At 35.6% G+C, this 23,950-nt stretch overlaps 1 protein-coding gene across 1 annotated transcript in view; it reads right to left on the bottom strand.

Annotated features, from left to right (window-relative positions):
- Positions 1-578: 578 nt before the first annotated feature.
- The window catches only part of TTC6 (tetratricopeptide repeat domain 6), a 186,031-nt gene continuing 162,659 nt past the window's right edge, over positions 579-23,950 (bottom strand). Inside the window, exons 27-32 of the mRNA XM_039249557.1 lie at positions 20,672-20,745; positions 13,285-13,495; positions 10,395-10,547; positions 9,363-9,533; positions 1,325-1,550; positions 579-875 (exon numbers count right to left, since the gene is read on the bottom strand). Coding sequence (XP_039105488.1) covers positions 739-875; positions 1,325-1,550; positions 9,363-9,533; positions 10,395-10,547; positions 13,285-13,495; positions 20,672-20,745 — 972 coding nt within the window. The 3' untranslated portion in view covers positions 579-738. The remainder of the gene's footprint in view (positions 876-1,324; positions 1,551-9,362; positions 9,534-10,394; positions 10,548-13,284; positions 13,496-20,671; positions 20,746-23,950) is intronic.

The following is a 23,950-nucleotide window of genomic DNA, read 5'->3' as shown; positions in this document are numbered from 1 at the left end:
GGACGTTCAACTGACTGAGCCACCCAGATGCCCCTTACCTGTTTTACTTATACTCATTAACTTCTGTGAACTGCTAATTATCACTGTATGCAAATTGTTTATATGTTTATGAAATTTGCATTAAAGAGGCAAAACGAACTACATCAAGGAAACAGAAAGGCCAAAATTTTTGTAGGTGCTGTCCTGAAAAAGAGGTAACATGTAAAAGAGAAATGTCTTTATCTGGTGGATGATGTAAGTACCCGGAAAAATACAGGCCTGTGTAGACATTCTTTAAAGGAAGAGAGAGGAGATGTACTTAATTTCTTTACAGCTATCAGCTCTGTATTTATTTATTTTTTTAATATCGATACTGTTGAATGCATTAGGAGCAGGTATTGATGAAAAGGTCAATGACACTTCTTCTATAATCATGAACTATTATTTCAAAAGGAATTATTTTACTTTAAGGAACATGTCTTAAATGTTAATATTCCTTAAGAAACATTCTATTAAATTCCGCACCCTATAAAGAAATTTAGCTATTATTAGTTTTTTCAAATAGGCAGAAAAATGATCTAGACGATTTATCATTAATATATAATATAAATATATTGTCAAAAATGCACTAAAGGGTCATGTAGATAGCAAATCATAATGAATACGATAAGGAAGGTAGTGCAACCTTTCAAACAAAGAAGTTTTCAGCTTCTGGAAGAAGAGCTATGTAGACCACTGCCGAAACCATGGTCTGTGTTATCAGGTCACAGGAGCACACTCTTGAAGATCAAGTGCTTGAATGTAGTCAGCCATAGCTTCTTCAATCAGACCTATTTTACCACGAACTTCTGCTCTACGACTATATATGAGAGCATCATCAGGCTTCAAAGACAGGGCTGTAAAAGAAAAACATTCCAAGTTATGCTTTATGTTAACATTAGGAAATAGCCTCATTTTTTTAAATAAAAATTTTATAAGAACTTTAGTGTTATTTATTTGAAAACATTTTTCTTCAAATGTAAGTAATCATTCAGTAAGATTAAAAATATTAAATCTTTCCAAGGAAACTAACTTGGGGAACACAGTACAGTGTCTTTCTTTGAAAGACTGCCATTGTTTATCTGTGGTTTCCTTAATAATTTTCTGTATCTCAGCTTACCCATGCCTTAAGTTGTTCCATAAGCGAATCAATATTGATGACGTTAAAGTTATGATATATATAAAAACATTAATTCTTATGTAAGTTTATCTAGACAAAGAGACTTGATGGCTTTCTCCTTTTGTTGTCTAAAAACAAATATATCAATCCCTGTGATCTTAGCCCAAAATTATGAAATAAAAATACCTTTACTTAGGTCTCCCTCAGCTAGTTCATATTGCTTTAAACAACAGTAGAAGTGTGCTCTGTTCAAATATACTGCAGCCCAAAAGGGACATCTTTCAACCACACATGCGAAATCTTCTTTTGCTTCTTTATATTTCTTTAATGTTGTATTTGCAATAGCTCGATTCATGGTAGCACATTCATTTTCTGGATCAAACTTCAAAGCCTTTGAGAAGTAGTCACTAGCCTATAAAACATAAAAATGATGATAATTTGAATATATTTTAATTGGCAGCTGTATAGCAATTTGAAGCACCTTTGCTCTTAATTTAAAATAAGGACACTGGCATATCAAGGGGACAGAGGAAGCATTTCATCCCAGATACAGATGATAAGGAGGTTGCACTGTCTGTAGATAATGTAAAAATCAGTAATAAGACCAGTCAAAAGTCATTTTGCTTTTTGTTATCACCATGTGTTGGCAAATCTTGATAATGTCAGTGATAAAACACTACTCCTTGCTGAGGTGAAATGCTTTACCACCAACCCCTCAAATCCTACTTCCCTCTACAGCACTAGAAAAAGGTAAAATATAAAGATATAAGTTAGAAAATATGGTCACAACAAGATAAAATATGTTGGAAAATTAACATTTTTCACATAAAATCAGAGTACCTAAGAGCAAAAAGGGATAAGTGAATTTTCAAAATAAGGTTCTAAACCATACCCTAAGGGGATAAAAACTTAGTTATACTATGAAAGTTGGGAAGAAGAAAGAGGAAAAAAACCAACTTGTCAAGAAGGCCAAAGACTCTATATTATTCTCTACTCATCATCAAGCTGAAAGGGACAGTTCAAAGTGTGGTCTTAGTTCGAGTATCATTTGCTACAGGTCTGTAAAGAGCTTAAGTACAGAAACTAAAAGTAAACCATCAGTAACTTCTAAAGCACTTGGCTATGACATTCCAGCATATTCCAGCACATAAACATATTTCTAGTAACTTGTTTATATTATTTTAGCAACATATTGATCAATAATAAATTGGAAACTTTTTAAAATGGTCCTTCACCGCAACTCGCTTCAGATGCTGATTAGACACCCTACTACTCAAGACAGGAATCTCTTCTTTAATTCTAAGATGGATAAAGATTGGATCCTACTTTAAAATTTGCTTCACTTAAAGGAGAAGTCATTTTTAACAATACAGATTGTTCTCCAATTTTTTTTACCACTCACTTTTTCCCAATACACCACAACCCTGCTTTTCTCTGTCTCCCCCTATTTTGTGAGGGCTCAGCGTTTGCTGAGACTGCAGATGTCCTCAAGCCTGGCAGACATTTTCTAGTTCCTTTCTTTCATGACATTTCTGTAGCATGGACATTCTCTGCTTCCTGTGTAAAATTCCCTGTCCTTGAGACAGAATGTCTCCTTGGTTTTTCCCTTACCCCTCTGATAATTTTCTCTGTCTCCTTCACTGAACTATTTTTCTCTGTGTTTTCCAGGGATTCATGAGTGAAAAGAAGCACTGGTAGCATGGTGGCCAGGAATCCAGACCATGGAGCCAGATTTCTAGGTTCAAATCCTGGCTCCACCACTTGTTATCACCATGTCTTTAGATGAGTAACTAAAGCTGCTTTTGCCCCCAACTTTCTTATCTGGAAAATGGAAGTGACAAACAGAAGCCTACTTCCAGTGCTTCATGTAGGGTTAAGTGAGGTTCATATGTAAAATACTGAGAATGATATTCATAATACCGATTATTTTCAATTCAATTGTTATTGATATACCATTTTCCCCCAGTGTCTACAAATGAAGAGACGACACTGCCCTAAAACAACTCTCTGCAAACTTTGCTACCTCTGATGACTTTCAAGAGGCAATTAGATCAAGATTGTGTAACCCATCTTGTTCCTAGATAGAACTATTCTATGTGGCAGATAAGTGCAGTTTAAGGATCTATTAACATGGTGACAGAATTGACATCCTTCTGTGAAGAGCTTAAAGAGAATTCACTCCTGAACAGAAAGCTGGACTCAACCATCATCAGAAATGAGGCAAGGAAATGACTCCACGCAGCGCCAAGACTTTCTTCAAAAAGTAATTTAGGCTTCATTTTAGTTAACCAGTAAATGGTGTCTAAAGGCCACACTCTTCTACATCACAAAAGCATGACTTCAATCAGGTAGGAGCAAATGCCTACTTAAGCTAAGATAAAACAATTCAGTAACATACAATAATGTACCTACCTGTGAACAAGGTAACTTTCTATTATAGCTTCCAAAATATATTACTTAGAAAATAAGTCTATACATTTAATGAGGTTACTTTTGCAGTATAGGAGTGATAGTTATGAAGCAATTAAGGCCAAAGATACTTATTGCAATGATGCTCTTGGTTTTTTAAGTGTGTCTAATGCCATAATATTTGTAATTAATTAAAAAGCAGATCCAGTCATTTTTTTAAGTCACCCATTGTTCATGATGTATGCACGTAGTTCATCCAAATGTGATTTAAAATGATTAAGGTCATTAACTAATGATAAAAGAGGCCAGAACACACACACACACACACACACACACACACACACACACAAACTCGTTAGAGATTATTTGATCTGTTGAAGGACCCTTCTTTCTGTCCCTAAATCTTCCTTTCAGTATAGTTAGAAACAAAGTTTGAGGAAGTGGGATGAAGGGAATAGAAGCCACTTTCTCCACAAAAAGGCTTTGAGCTTACTAAAATAGCTGCATAATTACTGTTAAAGTCTGCTTAACTCTGGAGGGGGTGTGCACTGTGAAGCCCAGGCATCCAGTGTATCAAGAAAGAGGACAAAATACATTTTAGATGAAATATTCCCCCAGCTAATGTGTCCCTAGTGCCAGGGAGACAGAATCATACTAAAACAAACAAAAAAAAAATCAAGGATCAAATAAACTTTAAATCTAAGTAGTATCATAGATGATACCCATAGAGTTATCAAAGACAAGTTTAAAAGTTTAGAGTCTCTCTCCCATGTGGATCTTAACACTTATGGGAACAGAAAATTGGCCTGGGCATTATTTATCTTTATCTCCTTAACTAACTCCACAATGCAGGGAAACATTGCTAGGACTCAGCCAGAGATGGTCTAAGATTGGTGAAGTTTAAGGCAATTGACCCTGGCTTGTCTACCTGGGAAACATTAGCCTCCCAGCTGTCCTTTGAGGTCTGAGCTACAACAATCTCATTCATGCCTCACAGAATTACGCCTTTAATAATTTTCTGTCCCAGCATTAGCTTCACTACTAAGGTCAATGAAGCTCATCACAGGGCTACTGTCCAGGGTCATGATCGAACCTGGGAAAGAATAAGAGCCAAAGAAACCAAGGCAATGTCAGTAGAACAGAATGGAGGGCTCATAGCTGAGAAAAAAAAAAAATCAAGAAGCAAAACTGACGGGATTAGGTAACTGAAAGATAACAGAAGTGAGGAAGAGAAAGGTATGATTGATGCTGATATCTCTACTTAGGTGACCTGATGGAAGATGACATCTTGAATTGAAAGAGGATCTATATGAAGAAGTGTTCAACAAGAGGTAGGGGATAGAGAGATCAATTCACTTTGGGCTCTAATGTACCTGGAAAATCTCCAGTTTTAGCAACTGGTGATACATATGAGTTAAGAGCTCAGAAAAAGGGTGCAGGCTGACATGTAGTCTAAGCCATGGTTGTAGATGGGCTTTCTGAGGAAGGAAATGTAGGCAGAGTAGGACTCCAGACCTATAGAGCTTACAACGTAATCAGAGTGAGGAAATAAGAGATCAGCACACAGAAACAATTGTGGAGTGACCCAAAGCAGTACTGAATTTGTGTAGAAAAAAAGCATATATAAAGCAGTATAATGTTGATAACTCACTTTAAATTCATAACCACAACCTAAAATGAGAGCTTAATGTTGTCTGGTAATCAGCCCACTACACTTCACTAGTATGTTCACTCTACTATTCTCTATAACAATTATTTCACAGTTTCTTTTTTCCCCAAAACTCTTAGCCACTCTGCCCCACTTGTAAGTGTCCATCCCACTCTCAACTGATAAACTGATGCTCACATTCAATGGAGAAAATATAGTCAATAAATAGAAATGCCTGCTTATCAAAATCTACCCACCTACCTTCAACTGTGCCCCACCTCTTTGCCTTCCCTCATGATACTATCGATAGTGTGTCCTGCTCCCTTCAAAGGCAACCCCTGGAACTTCCAAACTTTAACTTTATTTCCCAAAGATTTGGATCCTAATTATCCCTGCCACTCTCTCCTGCACCAACAATTTCTCCCTTCCTGGTACATTTGTCAGTGACATAAGAGCATGGATCAATATCCTTCACATTCAAAAAAATAAAAAGTAAGAATTTCTTACCCCACCTCAAGCTATCAAGTTTCTTTCTCATTCTACTTCCTGTATCTCCTCTCTGCTTTGCTCTTAAACCCTGGTGCTACCTCAGGGCTTGCTCCTTAAACCCTTTCTCTCCATCTATACTACCTGCCCAGGGAATTCCAATCTCATATAGTCCCACATATATGCTCATACTGATAAAATAATGCTTATGTGAGACTGTATTGCATTAGATGCTTATCACTGCTAATATTTTTTTGTTTATTTTCTATTTCTTCCTCCAATAAAAAAAGTAAGTTACATCAGAAAAGAAGCCTTCCTTATCTTGTTCAGCTCTGTATCCTCAGGGTTATTATTAATGCCTCCCACGTGACAGGTACATTATAAGTACAGGGAGATTGAAGTACAGGGAGATTGAATAAATGAAGAGCTAGTGGAATCTGAAAATATTTGCTAAACTTTTCCAGCAAAATAAAGACAAGAACCATAGCCTCTTGGTACATAAAGATGCCCCACAGATCATTTGATTCAAGGATACAGTGGCAGTCCTGGATGTCAGAGGAGAACATGGGGTCTACAGGTCTCAGAAAATGCAACCAATAAAAACAACTTTTTAAAATGAGAATATCATCTTAGAAGCTAAGGGTTGTGAAAAGTTTGGTAGAAGCCTTCTTAGACCAGCTAGGCCTAGAGAGGACATTTTGCAAAGTCCTTTGCCATTGCGTCAAAAGGAGCACAACTTAGAAAGTCAGCATGGCTCATAGCCCTGATTCACACAAGAGTCCCTGCTGTTAGTCCAGGAACAAGACGTATCTCATTCAAATGTGAGTTAACAGAAAAGCAATTTGCCCGCCTCCACTGTAAAAGCCAAGAATGAAAAGTAATAGCTTAATTTTTGGAAAGATAAAGAAAACTAACTAGAAAAAAAAAGTATTGTTACAATGTTGAAAAAAAATTATCATATAACATTTCAAAGTAAGCTAGAAAAAAATTGCTAAGGGAGCCCTTGTGTTTAACAAAAAATAAATAAATACTGAAGGATATCAGAAAAGATGTGTCTAGGAAGGTATGACATGGAAATCGGATGAAACTGAAAAACAACAACAACAAAAAGAAATTTAAAAGAAACCTGATCTATAAGGTCCACAGGGGATAATAGAGATTTCAGAAAACACAGGAAAGATTTAGAAGACAGATGTGAAAAAAAGTAAAAATGCAACAGAAATTAAGAGATTAAAAACATGAGAAAAAATAATTGGTACATAGAAGTCAAAGGGCATCTTATATATAATAATTGGCATTCATTCCCAATGAAGAGAATGATGAAACAAAAACTTTTACACTGAATTAATAACAACTTTTCTGAAAGCTGCATCTATTGAAAATGCACACTCTATACTTAAGAACTTTGACTCCAAATCATCAACTCTGAGATGTGCCTTGGTAAAACCTTTTGCTTAAAAAAAAAAGAAAAAAAACAATTTGCCTTGACAAAACAAAGTCACCCATAAAAGAATGAAAATCAGGTTTGCCATCAGGCTTTTTGATAACAACATACAACACCAGAAAATACTGAAATCCTTAAAACATTCGAGGAAACAAAAGTGAGTCAGAACTCTAAACCCAGACATGCTACCTTGAGTTGTAAAAGCTGCAGGCAAACAGCTTTGAACATGAAAAAATCCAGGAATATTGTTCTCATGAGCCCTTTCTCAGGACTCTGCTAGAGGACCAATTTCAGGCAACTAAGAAATTAGTGGCTGGGAGGGAAACTGGCAAAAAGCCTGGTGATGCGAACTGAGTATACTTAACTGGAGAACTAAGACTAATATGTAAAATAAAGTAACAAAGTAGTATGCAAATATCAACCCCTCTGGCAGTGGAGGAATAACAAAACTCACAACAAAATGGGAGAACAGAGAGACACAGTGGAAAGCTGGCAGAAGCTGGTACCATAAGCTTGCACGTATTTAAGAATAAAAATAGAAACTTTTTTTTTAAAAAAGAGAATACTATTAACTAAAATCAACTGATCGATGAGAGGGAGGGTTAAGGGAAGAAGAGATTAAATGGTAATTTTGTTGTTCATAGTACAGAAACTGAAGAAATAAGGAACTAAGGGTATAGAGATATTTTTATAAAGTTAATCACTAAAGCAAAACTGAAAACCCTCCTAAATATCAGAAAAACCTTTCAAAATTGTAAATAAAGTAGACTACAGAATACAATATTCTAAGTGCAGTACACAGAAAATATGACATAAAATAACAGAACTAAGATCAAGCATACTGACCATGCCAAAATGTAAATGGACTTAACCCATCTATGAAAAGCCAAGTGTTTTCAAATTGCCATCTAAAGCAAAATCTAACTCTATGCTGTATAAAAGAGACATAAACCTAAAATAAAGGATTCTAAACATTGAAAATAAGAGGAAAGACAAAGGAATACCAGGCAAAAGCAAACCAAATGAAATCAGAGGTCACGATCTTCATATCATGCACTCACCATGCATAGGTAATGTGTATGAATATCTGTACATAAAACAATAATGTAGCAGCAATATTCATAAAGCATAAATTATAAAAGATGTAAAGAAAACTACCGAAGGCCACTCTAATTTTGAGATACTTAAATCTTTCTGAGTCCAACATCAACCAAATGAAAAACAAATATGGATGTAGGCTAAATTAAAAACATAATTTATAAGGTATATTTTATATGGATATTTTTAACTATATATCCTTATAGCAGAAATTCTTTTTTGAAAAGGCCCCTAAGGTATTTAAGTTGCCATGTACTGGACCACACTAAAACTCAATAAACTCTAAAATTAGAAAATATAAAGCCCTTCTACCTGGACATTTTAACTACCTTGTTAATTTATTATTCAGTCAAAGGGGAAATAAAATTTCAGGTGTAACATTTTAGGGAAACAAAAATAAAAAACGTAGGAAACCAGAATACACAGGAAACTGCTAAAAGCAGTAGTTGGGGAAATGGCCTAACTTGACAACTCATTACAATATAAAAAAAAGGGTGAAAATAGATTAATAAAACTTCTGACTCAAAGATAGACCAAGAACAAGATAAACTGAAGATAAAAAAGAGAATATAAATAAAAATATTAAAGTTGAGTTTGAATTATGTAAATATCAGAATAATTCGAATTATGTAAATATCATCTAATAACTCATTTCAGACACTCTGAATTGCAGTCCAAAAAGATTAAGATGTCATAAAACCAGAGCTAACATCTTTATCTCCTTACTCCTGGTCAAGTGCTCATGTGACTGAAATTTAGGAAAGGTAGCAATTAAGATGAGTTAGATAATCACATCATGAAAGAGAGTCTTGGAGAAAGTCTGAGAGTTGGGTAAGTGGAGTCAAAGAGAGGATTCCAAGCCAGAAGCTGGCAACAATGGATAGCAAGGCAATGGCCTGCGCTTGGGGAAATCCAGAACAATGTTTACTGGACAAGTATTGAATGGTTGATGATAATAACAAGAATAAGTCCATAGAGATGTAAACATTTAATAATTACAAAAATTCTTATGAAAAAGAACTTAAAAAAAAAAGAGCTAATGAATGATTAGCCTGTTATGTAAGGATTGCATTCTGAAACTATATATAACAAAGAAAGCTTTTAGTGTCCAAAAGAAAATGTTAAGGAAAACTCATTACCTGGAAAAACTGCCTGTGGTGAAAATAGATATTTCCTGCATTAAAGTAAGCCAGTGAATACGTGGGGTTTAGGGAAATTGCTGCTTGATAGTCTTTCATTGCATTCTGTTGTTGACCCATAAACTCGTGAATCACACCGCGATTTGTTAAGAATTCTGCTGTAGTATTGATCTGCAATATAATAGTATGAGTATTTAGCATCTGGGAATAGTATTTATCTCCAATTTCATGTCTAAAAATGAATGTTATGAAATCTACTTGTGGGAAACTAGTAATTTTATAGTGCAGGTGAAACCCATTAGAGCAAATATTTTGAGAAACGACATGGTATGAGTTGATTCAATGTCAACCCTTTGTTGATTTGGTTGCAATAAAACAAATAATCTTAGTGCTTTACTCAGTTCCTGTCCAAAAGATAGACACAGTGGGGGGAGGGAGGAAGGAAGGTTATCTCTTTAGCTCTGGTAAGCTGGAGAAGAAATCAAATAGTTAACATGTTTGTTTGTCCTTAGGAGTTGCAATTATCTTTCAGTACTTTCCTTTTTCTCATATCAAAGAATACAAAATCTGCCCATTTCTACTGAAATAGAACCCAAATTCCAGAAGAAAAAAGGAGGATTTTTCTGTCACTGTATACAAAACCTAAGATTTTTATTTGCCATTTCACTACAGAAGAATCTGGGAATTTATACTGTTCCTTCTTTAGTTCCTTCAAACCCAGAACATTATTTTATTTTTTGCATTCATTTTTTATTACAAACTAATATTGATGTCCCATGAAACTACAAATTGCATTTACTGAGAAGAATCAACATTTGTCATGAGTTTGTATTTTGGATTTTAAATGTATTTATGTTACAAAATTGGCAAACCATGATAACTCTTTGCTGTAGGATTCTTCTGGGAAATGAAAACATACAAACATTATTTTCCCTACAAGTTACTTTAAAAAGTAACAGAGACATTACATGACCCTATTTATTATTGCTGTTAATTTATGCCAATGATAATATTATCTAAGTGCATTTTTACCTTTATGGCAGCATTAATGTCTTGAATTGCAGCAAAATTATCACCCATCTGAAGACAAACCACAGCTCTTCCTTCATAGGCTAAGTAGCATTCTGGATCAATTTCTATGGCAATGGTAAAGTGATTCCAAGCTTTCTGGAATTTCCCTTGGGCCTAAAATGTTTCATTTACATGAAGTTAGAAATTGTGTGTAACATGACAAATATTTATGGTTCTGACTCAATCAGATAAAGCCTCAAGTAAGGGCCAATTCATATTGTGTTAAATCCAAGATATTTTAAACAAGGAAGTAGATTGTATTGTGAGTGCACTCAACTGACTGAATTACCTCTGAGTATTTATGCTAACATTTTAATTAATTAAAAAATCTAGTGTCAGAGTCATCTCTTAGGCCAATCCTGGACAACACTAATGCTTCTGACAATCACCACCACGAAGTTTACTTGAGCTCCACACACACAGGGAGGGACTGGATTTATTCCTTGGCATTGAATCTCCAATTACATGTAACATATACATAATAAACATAATAAAATAAATGTGTTGTATAAGAGAATAAACTAATAGTGTAAAACCTATCGTGACAGATTGCACCAACATCTAGAGATTTAGGATCACTCTACATATTTCATTGTAAAAGGCATCCAAATCTACCAAGTATCTGTTCATACAAATCTTAGCACCAACTGAAAAATAAGAACAAAGGTTAGGAGAGGGGTGCTGTTAATTGAAAGATGTCCAAGTATGTCCAAGAGATGACCGGCTAGCCACCAAATACCTCATCACCGTCAGGCAGCGAGCTCATAAATTTACAGAGGTCCAGAGTCTGTCCTTCATTCTCATAAGTTAAAAATCCAACATGCCAGAATCTCAGAAGCTGCCTCACATGAACCAAGCTGAGCCGAGTGACTCTTGCATACAACTCATCTGATAACTACACACTTTTCTTAACCCAGCAGATCTTCTGCCTCTGCGCAAATTAGGTGAAAATCAACACGGTCATGACAAATTCATTTGAGAAACAAGAATAAGAATATTAAACTGCAAACAGTCTTACAACAGGATATCTGTCATCTGTTCCCGACAACTGTTTTGGCTAACTTCTATATGGCTAGTGCTAGGCACACAGTAGAGAAATCTGTAGGTATTTGTTGAACAAATGGTTACTTTTTCCCCTGAGCAGGATTTGGATGAACCTCTCCAACTCTCCTTTCTCAGTCCTTCCTTTCCTGATTCAATTCTTCCTCATAATGATGTTTCTCCATCTTCTTTCAGATAGATATATACAAAGTAAGATCTCCATAAAACAAAACTCTTATGCCACTTCTCTGCTTAATCATATTAACATTTTTAACTGACCTGAAAGGCCTTTACCTCCAGTAATTTCCCAATTTTCTAGCCTTGTCCTACAACACCCTCTTCTTGCACAACACTCTGGGTCCTCAGTTTCTTTCACAAGACTTTATAATGGGTTGTTCACTGTGTCCTAGCTCCAACTCTTAACTCTGACTGATTACGAGTCTTTCACACTTCCATTAAATGTTTCTTTCTCAAAAAGCCCTTCATTACTTCTTCAACAAATCTAAGTTCCCTTGTTTAAGTCGTCCTAAAACATATCCTTTCCTTTGTTGTACTTACCATAAGTATAATTAAATAATTATTAACATGATTGCTTGATACTCATCTCTCTAGTAGGTGGTAAACTCTATAGGAAGAATCAAGTATATTTGGTTTACTGCATATCCCTAGGCCTAGAGAAGTTCTTACCCTATATTAGGTGCTCAGTAAAATGCCTACTGAATGCACTGAATGACAATGTTAACACATTTCGTTGGATTGCAGTCAGCTCTAGCAGCTTTGGGAGTCATCCTGTCTCTTCAAATTGATTTTGCAACTTTCTACTGTGATCCAATAGTGGCTAATTTTATGTTTTGGTCTCAGAGGGCAATCTTTACTTCCCTTATTATCAGCTCTTGGGCACACCACCAATCCTAATAATCAATTCCAATATAATTAATGTTATTAGATCAGCCAAACTCATTTATTTTCAAATTTTTAAAAACTCAACTTTAATTGTAGATTAACAAGAATTTCTGCAAATTACAATATTTTGAACATATTTGTTGCCTATTGTCTAAAACTTTGAATACTGAAAAAAGATTTAAAAAAAGAGAAGAAAATTTTAAATTACTCAGTTCCTCTCCATGGAAAATATAGCATACTTAGCACTTTATTCCAAGAATGTCGCTACATATTTTATTAGTGCAAATACGTTACTGAGTGCATGGGTCAGGTCAGAGTGCTCCAGAAACCATTCAGAGACCTGCTTAGATCTACTCTGTGTATCACACAGAGTAGCACTCTCCCTGAAAGGACAAACCCCTAGTCTCTTGCCTGCCCAGCAAGTTCTCATTCACTGCCATTTGGAAGATGACCTGAATCCCTATACAGTGGTTATCTGACCCATTGTATGGCTAAAGTTCACTTCAAAATTCTCATGCATTGTTTATTCTTTCTAGCTTTTCATTAATTCAACAGGACAATAGCTATGGGGCCCAATACAAGTTTGTGAAACAAATGTTAGCCAGGCTGTTACACGTGAAACCCATCAGGCAAATTTCAAAAGATGTCTGTAAGTGTGGGGGTAAGGTAAGGCAAGGCACAGGCATTAAGGGACCTCAGGTTCAAAAGGTCATCATCTCACTAATGTACCAGGTCTCTGCTATTAAACCCTCGCTTCTCCCTGCTGCTCTAACCTTAAGGGAAAAGTAAAATGTACATAAAGCAAAGAAATAACATGTATCCCAATCACCAGTAAAGGGCCAAATATATTCTTTCCCTTTTTCCAAAAGGAACTTTTATGGGCTAATAGGTTGTTATAGAATACTACCTGCAAATTATAGCCTAAACTAATTCTGGCTTTTGTGTATGCTGGATTAATGTGCAACACTTTCAGAAAGTCCTTCTGTGCTTGTTTGGTGGCTTCATCATGGCCGTATTCCATGTAGGAATTTCCCCGTCCAACATAAGCATCCAGAAAACATGGATCAATTTTAAGAGCCCAGGTGAAGAAATCAACAGCTTCTTGAAACTCCTTATTTCTGAAAATAAATGAAAATATTGATGCTTTCTGAGGAATTTTCTAAGTGCTTTTCTGTGTATAATTTACTCATGAAGATTTGCATTGACCCTTATAAAAAAAACTTTCATTTTTATTATCTATCATAGGAAGTGAGTATGTGAGTTCATATGACCTAAGGTAGTCTGACAGGGTCTTTGAAGACTTTGGTGAAAGGAAAGAGAGAAGTTAAGAGCCATTTTTATAGAAAAATATGTTGGGATGACATTCTAGAGTTCTTTTTATAGAACTATAAAAGTCTGAAAGGCATTCCTGGACTTGTTTTTAACAGCTATCAGTGACCAGTACAGAAAAACATTTGCTATTATTGATGAAAATACACTATTTAAATCAGATTAAAATAAATGTATTTATGTATTTCACATTTCCTTATACAATGAAAGGAACCAAATGTTTTATCATATGGCAGGCCTTATTTCAGATCTTCCATAAAGGGAAATGCTTTCTTTGTGATACCAGGAAAGGAGAAAAGAAAAGAAAATTGAAATGCATTTGATTTATTAACTTGTGAATACATGTGAATAAATGATAACTCTATCTCTCGTCCCTAATTATTCTCTTGCGGTGAGGACTAGTGAAGGAATCAAATATTTGTTTGTGGGCAGATAGTGTCACTTTTCCATTGTATATGCATATCTAATAATCATGTAGAGTCTCTAGAACAAGGGAGCTAACATTGAGTAACTGCTTACGTGCCACGTACTGTGCTAAATGCTTTACCTATGCTATTTCACTTAATCCCTCCAACAATTCTTAAGCTAGTTGTAATGTTCTACATTTTGTAAATTAAAAGAAAATGCCTCAGAAAAGTTTGCACACAGTAAATGACAGTAAATAGCATAGCGACACTCAACAGTGCACATATTTAGGATTGAGACTCGGGTAAACCATAACCTCAAACATCATGCTTTTCCATGTGGTCATCCCTGCTCACGTTCTTCGCTTTTAACCTACCTACTTCTGGTGCATAAGATCTGATATTTCAACTGTGTGGTCAGAAGAAAGGCTTGAAGCTCAGACCTAAACCTGAATGTGCAAATTAATATTAATTTTTCAAAGTTGTTCTGAGGAGCAAATGAGCACGTGTGAAAACCACTGAGCAAAGAAACCCTCAATAAAGATGATCATCTTTCTCCCAGCTCTTCATTACTTCTCAAAAAGGTATCAAAATCTAACAAGATGCATCACTACTTTGCTAAGTTTTCCTTTATAAAATACATGGAACCCAGGGAAACTATTCTAGAGACTATCATCTCCTAGATATTACTCAGGAATATCTCTTTATGTAGTGTTTCCCAAACTTCAGCCCTTTCTTTGTGACAACTGCCCCTATTTTCTATCTATGCTATCATTTACTGAGCATTTTTCTTTAAGCCAAATCATCGTTTTTACTTAACTCAATTTATTTTTTAATGTTTATTTATTTTTGAGAGAGACAGAGACAGACCATGAGTGGGGCAGGGGCAGAGAGAGAGGGAGACAGAATCTGAAGTGGGCTGCAGGCTCTGAACTGTCAGCACAGAGCCTGATGCAGGGCTTGAACTCACAAACCACGTGATCATGACCTAAGCCAAAGTCAGACACTTAACCAACTAAGCCACCCAGGTGCCCCTTAACTCAATTTATTTTAAAATACAACTTAATTTCAATACTATAAATAGAAAATTAATATTTCATACCATAAATAGAAATCAATCATAAAAATAAATAGCTATTGGAGTTGGACACTATGGTCTGTAGAAAACTGAACCTGAGGGCTGCACCATCTATTACAAAGTGTTAGAAAGATGTTAAGACTAGCTTTTGGCTGAGATTTTCTCCTTGATGTATTCACACAAGGTTTGAGAAAGAATTCAGTTTGAGATTGAAAAGCAATTCAGTTTCTCACAATGTGATTCAATATTGTTTAATGCCTGTCCAAGCCATGAAGAATAATTGAGGTACTTACCATATTTGCTGCATGTTTTGGCAAACACTCCCCAAAAGTGGGGCATTTTGTGTTCTGTCAGAAGATTGTACAAGAATCAACAGTGAAATACCAGGAAGCTAGTACTTCCTTCTAGTATAGACAGGCGAAAGTGAACATTCACATATGAGTCAGTTGGTATCTACTGAGTTCTCTCTGTAGGTTGTTACTAAGAAAACACAAGTTCACTTCCCTCAGTAGTTTAATGTGAAATTGTGCTTCTTTCCTGATCACTGGCACTATTGGAGAGGTAAAAGTTTACTGAAAATAGGGTAACAATGCCTGAGGCTGCAGTCTCACTGTTCACAGGAATCCTTCTAAAAGTAGATAAAGCATTCTTTTGTTTTGCTTTGTACCTCTCAATCCCCACACCTATTTTGCCCATTCCCCATTCCTGTCCTCTCTGCAAACTACCAATTGTTCTCTGTGTTTAGGCATCTGTTTCTGTTTGTTTGCTCATTTGTTTTGTTTTTTAACTTCCACATGTGTCTTTGTCTGATCTATTCTACTTAGCATAATACCCTCTAAGTCCATCTATGTTGTTGCAAATGGCATTCTTTTTTATGGCCGAGTAATTCCATTGTGTGTGTGTGTGTGTGTGTGTGTGTGTGTGTGTGTACAACTTCTTTATCCATTCATCTATTGAAGGACATTTGGGTTACTTCCATATCTTGGTTATTGTAAATATGCTGCAATGAACATAGGGCTGCATAGATCTTTTCAAATTAATGTTTTTGTTTTCTTTGGGTAAAGTAATGGAATCACTAGATCATATGCAATTTCTAATTTTAATTTTTAAGGAAACTCCTTAATGTTTTCCACACTGGTTGCACCAATTTACATTCTCAGCAGTGCAACATGAGGGGTCCCTTTTCTCCACATTCTTGCCAACACTTGCTATTTCTTGTCTTTTTGGTACCAGCCATTCTAATGGTGTGAGGTAATCTCTCACTGTGGTTTTGATTTGCATGTCCCTGATGATGCGTGATGTTGAGCATCTTTTCATGTACCTGTTGGCACCTGTATGTTTTCTTTGGAAAAATATACAAGTTCCCTGCCCATTTTTGATTTAATTAATTGGGGGGAGGGGGTTGGTGTTGAGTTGTATAAATTCTTTATATATATTAGATATTAGCCCCTTATCAGATATATCATTTGCAAATGACTTCTCCCATTCAATAGGTTGCTTCTTTGTTTTGTTGATCGTTTCCTCTGTTGTGCAAAGCTTTTTATTTTGGTATAGTCCCTATAGTTTGTTTTTGCTTTTGTTTACCTTGCCAGAGGAGATATGTCCAGAAAAATGTTCCTAAGACTTGTCCAGAAGATTAGTGCCTATGTTGAAACTCTTATGGTTCCAAGCTTCACATTCAGGTCTTTAATCCATTTTTTAAGGTTTATTTATTTATTTTGAGAGAGAGAGAGCATGAGCACATGTGCACACATGGGGGAGAGCCAAAGAGAGAAGGAGTGAGAGGGAATCCAAAGCAGGCACCATGTTCATCGTGGAGTCCATTGTGGGGCTTGATCTCATGACCACAAGATCATGTCCTGAGCTGATATCGAGTCAGACACTCGAGCAACTGAGCTACTCAGGCACTCCAGGTCTTTAATCCATATTTAATTTATTTTTGTGTACGATGTAAGAAAGCGGTCCAGTTTCATTCTTTTGCATGTAGCCATCTAGTTTGTCCAACAGCCTTTATGAGACTTTGTCTCAAAAAAGGGACTGTCTTTTCCCCATTGTATATTCTTGTCTCTTTTTTGGTAGATTAATTGATCATACAAGTATGGGTTTCTTTCTGGGCTCTCTATCCTGTTCCATTGGTCCAAGTGTCTATTTTTGTGCTCATACCAAAATGTTTTGATTGTTATAGTTATGTAGTATATTTTGAAATCTAGAATTGTGATACCTTCAGCTTTGTTCTTCTTCCTCAAGATTGCTTTGGATAACAAATTCTTTATCCAGAATAATTAGACCATAGTAATTTTGTATAAAATGCATTTAGCTGATAGGTTATGTTATGCTCAGTACTTCTATCTATGGGTAACAAGCTGTTTACTTATGATGCATTTATGGTAATTATGTAAACTGCAATTTCCATAGCAATCCCATTTCTCTCATATTTTCCCCACAAATTATTGAAATGATTCTAGTATATTAACATCCAAACTGCATCATACACAGAAGGAAATTAAAGATCCCTTGTGAGTATGTATACCAATATATGGTTTATAAAATACAACCTCACTTTTTGTATAATCTGACCAATTTTAAATTTTATTTATTTATTTTGAGAGAGAGAGAGAGTGCATGAGCTGGGGAGGGGCAGAAAGAGAGGGAGAGAGAGAATCTCAAGCAGGCTCTACACCATCAGCACAGAGCCTAACATGGGGCTTGAACCCACAAACTGTGAAGCATACCTGATCAGAAATCAAGAATCAGATACCTAACCAACTGAGCTACCCAGATGCCCCTAAATTAACCAATTTTAAAAGGAAAAAATGAGGCAATAAATTGAAGCTATTTTTCTATACCTATCTAGTTATCAGCACTAAAGTTTAATGAGCACCTAGTCTATTCAGACTAAAAAAATAATTATTAAAGCTTAAATTTGGAAAGGGACCTTGAAAGACACCTAGCAAGTTCTTTACAGGTGACAATGACTAAAAAACTAAGTCCAGAGGAGGTGACAGTGCCAAAACCAGACTTCTCAGCCCCTCACCTCCATAAAAATAGAAAAAAAAAAAAAAAAAAGGAAGAAACAGATACCACTATAGAAATAGCAATTCCACTTTTCTGAAGATGTGAGTAAGTATCACACAATATCCTAGATTGATGCTCTTGTTAAATAATCACATGTAATTAAACCATAGAAAAACGTGGTAGAGTATCTATGTTATATCAGGATACATATTAATCAAGACATAAATTGTTAAGCATCAATTACAAATATATATAAAAGCATATTAAATTGGTTTTTCTAAAATAAAATGTGCTTTTATAAATTTAAAATAATGTGATCACTGCGGAAGGTGCATGATTTTCATCACAATGTCCGTAACTATGGGCCGTGTGCTCAGCGTGCAGGTGAGGCCACAAACACAAAGGTCCACTGCATTTTCAAATTAATCACATACGTGACCAGATGTGCCCTCCTGAGTTGTACAAATAAATCATAAATACCTCCCAAAACTAAAGAATGTGGTTTGCAGAGTCCAGGATTCAAAAATATTATGCAAATATAATAATAATAAAATAAATGTACCAGAGTAAAAAATGGACAGGATATATAACTCTCAGTAAATCAGGCTTTTTCTCTGTGGCATTAAAAAAAAAAAATCTGAAGGTGTCTTTCTCAAAGAGATCTAAAAATTAACTCTACCATAACACTCTTAGTGACCAAATTGGACAACAAGTAGGATATTCAGCCGCAGGAATGTTGTCTCCTAGCAACCACAAGAGTGAGAGCCAGAGATATACAAAGGCATACTTCAAAAGTCTGCAACCCCATGAGTTCAAAGATCAAAGTCCTAAAATTTAAAGATTTATTCCTTTTTTTTCCACGAATTTTCCAAATGAAAAAACTTTTACTTTCCCCACTCTAAGACATCAATAATGAATCTCAATACTTAGAAACCATGCTACTGTGGTAAAAGTATGTTATGGTGTACCTTGAAAAGCAAAACTACATTTCCTGAAATAAATATAACCAATCACTAAACATTCCTTATTGCCAAATTCACTAAAACTGAAACCACATGGAATTGGGACTGTGAGTTATCAGGGCTTTACTGTTGATTTAAATTCTACTTTTATTAAAGGACAAAAGAGATTCCAGTCGGCTGATGAAAGTTGGGTTATTTGGAATTGCAAAGCAGTATCAGCTTAAGGAGGCTCTGCCATATAGACTCAGTGATTACATTTCATAAAAGAGATTGGGAACTGACAGAAAGAGAACTTTACTGTCTCTAATAGTTGCTAAACATAGGAATGAGGTTGAGAGAAATTTTTGGAGTCTTTTTTTTTTAATTTTAAGAGAATACAATGACCTCAGACATTTTTGGTCTGCATTCACCCACCAAAACAAACACATCAGTCATCATTAGTCCATCTCTTTTTAAGAATGACAATTACCTAAAGAGATAGGTTATACAAAGGTTGCTGGACTAACATAGACAATGGTGTGATTATGTCTTGCTGTCTGTATAAAATTAAATGCTTTTTAATGCAGTGATACCTTTCACAATTACCAGTTATTATAGTACTATGCTTATTAAAAAAAAAAAAAAGCCTTACTCTCATAGGGAAATGGAGCTGTACTACCTATGTCCTAAAGGGACGTGAAAAATAATGATGTAAACTATCACTTAATCAAACGCATTTTATTCTCCATTAAAATCTTCATGTGTGAACCTCTATGCTTTTAAAAGCAAAATGACCAGAAATTAATTTTTAGATGCCAAATGTACATGTAGAAACACTTTGGTTAACAAAACATATCTACTCCAATACTATCTAAGTAAGTTTTTAACTGATCATCTTCTGTATTTTAGCCTATGTAACTGCTCTTTTCTCCCCTTCTATAACTTGTCTATTTTTATATGAACTCCAGAAACAGGTAACAATGTTTTAGTAATATGGTGGTTTTCTGGTAGATTTTATTGTATTTTGTGGATATTTACTGGTCTTGTATTAATTAGTTTTAGATTTAGTACTATGTTTTCTAAATGCAAAATATTCTTGAAAATATATTATTTTTTGAAATCACCCTCTCTTCCAAGAAACATGCTTTTTAAAAGGTAGTTCCATTTTATGAACAAAATTAATTAATTTTATTTGATTCTTAGCTATTTCAAGCTATGCATGATTTTACTCAGCATATTACCAAGGTCCTGTCTAGTAAGTGGGCTTAAATCAGTGGGTACCCTAATGCCACGATACAGGTATTTTCTTGCATACTTGGCTAAATCACTTATTAGAAGGTTGAAGGGTGCTAATGACACAAGTGGTGGTGTGCCCACCACTTCTTTATCGGGAGTCTTTGTGTCTCTCTCCATTTTTGTACTCTGTTACTTCAACAGCATTTTCTTCTCTTTCTTCTACTCTTCTATCATTACTATAAATTGGATGGTCGTACCTGCTTTCATGTCAACATATGTTGCCCTCCGTACCTGTGATAGCACATGGCAGTGGCTTGACAAAGGTTCACATTGGTCTTGCTTATCAGCGCAGCTTGTCTAAAATCCTGAAACAGTTTTACGGGTTTTTGTTAATTTTGCAACATTATCTTCTGTGCTTTCTTATACTTCCTTCTAACTTTGGTTCTACTATGAACATACTTAACAAAAGCATTGAAAATATACATCTTCTGGGGCGCCTGAGTGGCTCAGTTGGTTAAGCTTCTGACTTTGGCTCAGGTCATGATCTCGTCTGTAGGTTTGAGCCCCGCGTCTGGCTCTGTGCTGACAGCTCAGAGTCTGGAGCCTGCTTGGGATTCTGTGTCTCCCACTCTCTCTGCTTCTCTCTCTCTCTCTCTCTCTCTCTCTCTCTCTCACACACACACACACACACCTTCCTAAAACTTTTTTTTCCCTTTTAGTTTCATAGCTAGTGAGAATGGATGGAGCAGAGGAAACCCATACTGAAAACTCACTCAGAATCTTATGTTACTGGTCTTATGGTTTTGCCCTGATGTGTGTAAGGAGGCATTTCATTTGCTTTCTTTTTACTGTTGTTTGCTTTTGTTTTGTTTTGTTTTCTGAGTGCACATCACCAGATATTTCCCTATCTAGATAGAAAGAGAAATTCACTTGGAGACAAACTTTGGCATTACATGTCTATAAGGCAAGCAGACACTCAGGCCCCGTTAAAGCATATAACTGGGCTTTTTGTGTGGATTGGCTAAGGCTGCTCTTACCTTTGGAATCCACACTTCTGGGAAGAAGTGTATTATTTTGTCCAGGAATCCTAGAAGCCTCCTGAGAGGGAGTAATGTAAACTCTAACCCCATGATTTTTAGTTAGGGAAGTCAGCTCAGATAGACCTGAATGACCCTGGGGAAGAGGTTGTTAAGAGAATTAAAAGTGCTGGGTCTGCAAGAGGTCCTGACTCTGTGGCCCTAACATCATCCTCTGTTAGACGCTGGAGAGGGACTAAGCTTAACAGATGGTCTCCCTCTCCTTCTCTCTTCCCCCTTTTTCATCTCCTCCCCATCTTTCTTCCACAATCCTTCTACAGACAAGATCATGACCTGTGCCAGAGGGAGGAAGCTAGGTGTCTTGTGGGGATAGAATGAGTTGTCTGAAAATATGGGGACGAAAGACAGAGTAGTGGGTGAAATGAGCATTCTGCAATCCTATGGGGGGAGGAAGGCATTAGTCACTGAGACCAGTCTGTGAATGTGGATTACCCACTTATATTCCTGAAGTATATTTTGACACTAAATGGAAACATTTGGGAGAAAATAAGAAAGTTATTGTCTAATCAAATATTATCTAATCAAATATGCTGCTAGCTAACTCCTCTAGAAGGATTGTTTGGCTAAAATAGAGGCAGATTTGTAAGTGAGATTTGTTGCAAACATTCTTATTAATTTGAGGAGTTGTGGGGAGTGATCATAAACTTAACAGGCTGAGAATACCAAGTTCCATTTTGTAATCATATAAAATTTATAAATGTCAACCTGACTTTATATATATAACCATTATTATACTATATAGTAATTAGGCATATAGACATAAATGATGACTGTTAGCATTACTTAAAATAAACCTAACAGCATTTGTATTCTTTTTCTCATCTGCATTAATCTTTTCTCTAATATGGAGATCATAAATAACAAACCACACCAAGTCATTCATAAACAAAGCAAAGTCCCAGTTCTCATTCCCTCCACTGATGAGTTTATTTGTAAACTCACCCACACTCCCTTGCTTTCTGTGTCAAAGGGTGGGCCGGGACCTCATTCTCTCTTGTCTCCTCTGAATATGTGCTCCATCATAGTCCTGTTGTTTTCTGTATCTTTAATACTTGTCTCCACCCTAAAGTGCCTTCCCTCAATCCTCTCGCCCGCCAACTACACATGGCCTTATCACTCTAGTTCCTGTCCTTGCAAGAATATCTTCAAAGCATGGTCAAAACTAATGACCGCCATGTCTCCACATTCCCTCAACTTTTTCTTGCTGTTTAATAAGACCAATTTTATTTTGTAATTTGTGATCTGCCTTTAAAGATATTTGTTATTTATTTATTTTCATTCTTATCAAAGTGACTCGTATACAGTGTATAGGGTCTAATAAAACTAGAAAACTTGCAAATCTTACAGTGACTCCTTGCTCCCCCTTTCCTTACCTGATTCTCACTCCCCAGAGGCAGTTGTTTTTACAGCTTGCTGTTTTTTGTTTTTGCTATTTACTTTCCAATTTCTAAATAACATGAGTATCGTATCCTGTTTAACTTCCGCCATAGGATAATGCTTAGCTATCTTACACCACCGCACCAGGCTGCACCTCACTCCTCCTGACACCATTCCATATACTTATGGCCATGCATTTGCTTGTTTTACTCTCTGTTTTACTTCACCAAATTGTAGGATTCTTGGCTACTTATTTATTTTTAGGTTTGGGGTATTAAAATCTTGAGTAGTAGTTTTGGGTGCCATGAACAGCTCTTCTCCACTATCTTGAACTTTGGGGAATTATACATTTTTTATTTCTTTACTGTCTTCCTGGTAAGTTTTCAAAAGGACAAAGGGATAAACAAATGTTCTCAATCCAACCAGCTTAACTATTAACTTCCTAAACAATGCCAGTCTAAATGCTGCATTCTACTTCCTGGTCAACATGTTCTTATGAAGGTTTTCCAGCTTTCAATTAACTAATAGGTTTTCAGTACTCATTCTACTTAACCTCACTACTAATCGACCACTCCCACTAAAAATTTTTCCCTAAGCAGTTTTAAGACTGCTTTCTCTTCTTTGTTTTTTGTTTGTTCATTTGTTTTTATCTAGCCCTCTTATTATTAAGTCTTATATAGTTTCACTGGGTTTTTTTTCAACTTGCATTTTTTTAATAGAATTTTTTACACTACATTAAAAAAATATTTTTTTTTACTTTTAATTAGTGTTTTCAGAGCAAGCTTTTTCCTATACTTTTACCTATCTATATCATTTAGAGTATATTTCCTATAGCCAGAATATAGTTGGGGGTATTTAAAAATTTCAATCTGACATTCTCATTATTTTAATTGGTATATTTGGACCATTTCTATTTAATGTATTACAGATATGATTAGATTTAGGTCTACCATTTTATTATTTGTTTTCTGCTCTTTTCTCTATTTTCTGTCTCTTTGTTTTCCTTTTCCAGACTTATTTTGATTTATTTTAATTTTTTAAACATTAAATTAATCTATGGTCTTTTTGACTAAGAAGGCCACATTAGGGGAGAAAC

The sequence above is a fragment of the Hyaena hyaena genome, unplaced genomic scaffold, assembly GCF_003009895.1.
Source record: "Hyaena hyaena isolate Hyena2069 unplaced genomic scaffold, ASM300989v1 scaffold_342, whole genome shotgun sequence".
Classification (NCBI taxonomy): domain Eukaryota; kingdom Metazoa; phylum Chordata; class Mammalia; order Carnivora; family Hyaenidae; genus Hyaena; species Hyaena hyaena.
This window is presented reverse-complemented; position numbering and strand designations above follow the sequence as displayed.